Source organism: Lepidochelys kempii, chromosome 11 (assembly GCF_965140265.1).
Source record: "Lepidochelys kempii isolate rLepKem1 chromosome 11, rLepKem1.hap2, whole genome shotgun sequence".
Lineage (NCBI taxonomy): Eukaryota > Metazoa > Chordata > Testudines > Cheloniidae > Lepidochelys > Lepidochelys kempii.
The window spans coordinates 28882637-28885277 of NC_133266.1; the positions used below are offsets into that span (position 1 = coordinate 28882637).

General features: G+C 56.2%; 1 protein-coding gene across 1 annotated transcript; it reads right to left on the reverse strand.

Annotated features, from left to right (window-relative positions):
• Window positions 1–357: 357 nt before the first annotated feature.
• On the reverse strand, window positions 358–1430 carry RPRM (reprimo, TP53 dependent G2 arrest mediator homolog). Its single transcript, XM_073304733.1, has one exon. The coding sequence runs from the start codon at window positions 1058–1060 to the stop codon at window positions 731–733; it is 330 nt and encodes a 109-aa protein (XP_073160834.1). The 5' UTR covers window positions 1061–1430; the 3' UTR covers window positions 358–730.
• Between the last annotated feature and the right edge of the window lie 1211 nt (window positions 1431–2641).

Here is a 2641-nt window from a genome sequence, read left to right on the forward strand (position 1 = left end):
CACAAAAAAACACCACAGCAAGACAGTTCCCGCCCGAGCGCCTTTCGCTGTGTAAACCGTGCAATTCATAGACAAGAAGCGAGGGCTCAGCCTTCAGGCTCGCCGGCTCCTGCGGGCTCAAGAGCGACTTGGACCCTGGCTACGAAAAGAGCGACAGTAGAAAGACAACTTCGAAACATTCACATGGGGGTGGTTAGTGTTGTTTCTCTGGAGGCACCGAACTGCCAACCCGCGTCCTGGTTGTTATCAAACGAATAAAAAACGGTGGAAGGAAAATCTCTAAAACAGGAATTAACATTTGACAATCAGCATTTCCTTACCAACCCCCCCCCCCCCCGCTCCCCTCCCCTTCCCCGTTTTTAAACCAGGCAGCAAAGTGCATTATAATCACTATATACAAGGCGCTGCAGGAGGCTCAGTTCTGGCCGGGTCACACACAGAAGAGAAAGACGCGTCCTGGCTCCTTGCTGGGGCTGTGTCCGTCCCGCCCAGCCACCCAGCTCAGGAGCCGCGGGAGTCCCGAGACTTGCATCGGAGCGTCCCCGGGCAGCAAGCAGTGACAGAGCCCCCAAGCCAGCAGCGGGTCCCGGGGCGCCTCCGCTCCCCTTCCCGGGGTGGGGCTGGCCCCCTCGGGCAAAAGGCAACCTTGGCCGCTGGAGCAGCAGCAGCGAGGGCCTGCGCAAAGTGCCACCTGTTTCCTGGCCGGATCCTCGGCGGGAGGCACTTGCTGTCAGTAGGGCCCGACCACCACCGCCTCCACCTCTTTGGACGGTCTCCGGTCCTTCACCAAGAAGTTGATCATCCCCTCGGACTTGATGAGCAGGTTGCAGCCCAGGAAGAAGATGCCGAAGACCACGGTGAGCGAGAGGACGCACATGACCGCGATCTGCACCACCCGCATGATGTAGAGGCTCCTCTCGTCCTGCCCGGTCACCACGAAGCCGTTGTCGGTCACCACGGAGGCCTGGGTGCAGCAGCCCAGGGCCCGCTCCAGGGCGTCACTGCTGTTGGCGAAGAAGAGCCCCGCCGCCTCGGTCTGATTGCCCAGCGAGGCGTTCATGGCCGGCCGGGGGAGTGGGCGCGGGCGGGCGCAGAGCGGAACAGGTGGCCCCGAAGACCAGCCCGGCGCGCCTCATGCAGCGGCGGCTCGGCGGAGCGGGAGCGAGGGAGCGGCTGGCTGGGGTGCGGGGCGAGGTCCAGGCAGCGGCAGCTCCTGGCGAGGTCTGCGCGTCCCCCCGCCAAGCTCGCACGAGTCGCCGCCGCCGCCGCCTCCTGCTCGGCTGGGGCTGAGCGAACTTCTCCGCCTGGGAAGCCGCTGGCCGGGGGAGGCGTCCGCTGCTCCTGCCGCCGGCAGCTCCGAGGGGAGAGCGCCCCTGCCCGGCTGCTGCGGGCAGCTGCTGCCGGAGCCACAAGAGCCTCCGGGCGCTCGCCTTGTCATTTGATGACTTGGAGATCTGGTTTTTTGTAAAGGGCGGGAGCAGTGCAGCGGGAATGAGGACTTGGCTGCTGCACTGCCTCCCACACAGCTGGGAAGTTGGCTAGAGAAGAAAGATGCCACCATCTCCCCCCCCCCCCCCAAAAAAAAAAAAGCCAGCACCCCCTGCGTTTCCTGGCACAAAGCAACTCCACAAGCGCTACACTGGCACCTGTATCCTGCTGGGCCGAGCTCCTTTGTGGTCGCATCACACCTGGTATTGCCACAGTCTCTAAGGTGCCACAAGTAACCCTTTTCTCTTTGCGGATACAGACTAGCAGGGCTGCTACTCTGAAACCTGTCTAAATTTAGTGCATCTGCAGCTAGGAGCAGTGATACTTTGTTTCTATTTTGATGGTGTAATTTCTGAGTGTGTGACCAACATTTGTCAGGTTCAAGGAAAATCTGATTGCTAGATCCAACCTTTTGGGGCACAGTTGCATGGGGACACAAGCTCTAGATTTATAGTGTGCAGCATGAGTGGGTGAATATCTTCTCTATTTAAGCAGTGGAATTTGGCTGATGAGACACAAACAAACAAACCCTGGCAGGATCTAGCTTTTTGCAGCACCTTTGTCCTAGGATGCACTGCTGGCAATACTTGGGGGGCGGGGGTGTAAGATGAGCATCTACAATTCCTCTCTATTTATGTAAGCGATTTAGGAGGGTTGCGGCCAAAAATTAGCTGGATCCATCAGGAGGCACAAGCCAGATCAGAGGGTTTGCTGTGCTCTTGTGTTGAGATGCATCTTAATCTGGATTATCACAATAGGAGTGTCTACATATGTGCTTTATTTACATAGATCCAAATGTCAGATGCAGTTTTTGCTGTGTTGTGGTACCAGGATGCATGATCACGTAGGGTTTTTTGGGTGCAGTAGAGTGACTAGATATGTGCTTTATTTTGGCAGTTTAATTTGTGGGCTTGGGTATAAAATCAGCTAGATCTTTTAACCATACTCATTTATTAGCTGAAAATGCAGGTGCCATTTGGCTGCTTGTTTCTGCAGTAGCCACCTGTCTCCCTTTGCTCCACTCAGCTGCTTCTAAACAGCAAAGTGCTAAGCTCCCATGAAAGTATCCATAGTTAGAAATCTCTGGAAATATTTTTGTTGCACAAAAGTATAAGCACATTGCAGGCTGCTGGCAGTTGATTCTCCTGAAATA

Coding starts and splice junctions, on each gene's coding strand:
- RPRM (XM_073304733.1), bottom strand. CDS start 1,060: ATGAACGCCTCGCTGGGCAATCAGACCGAGGCGGCGGGGCTCTTCTTC.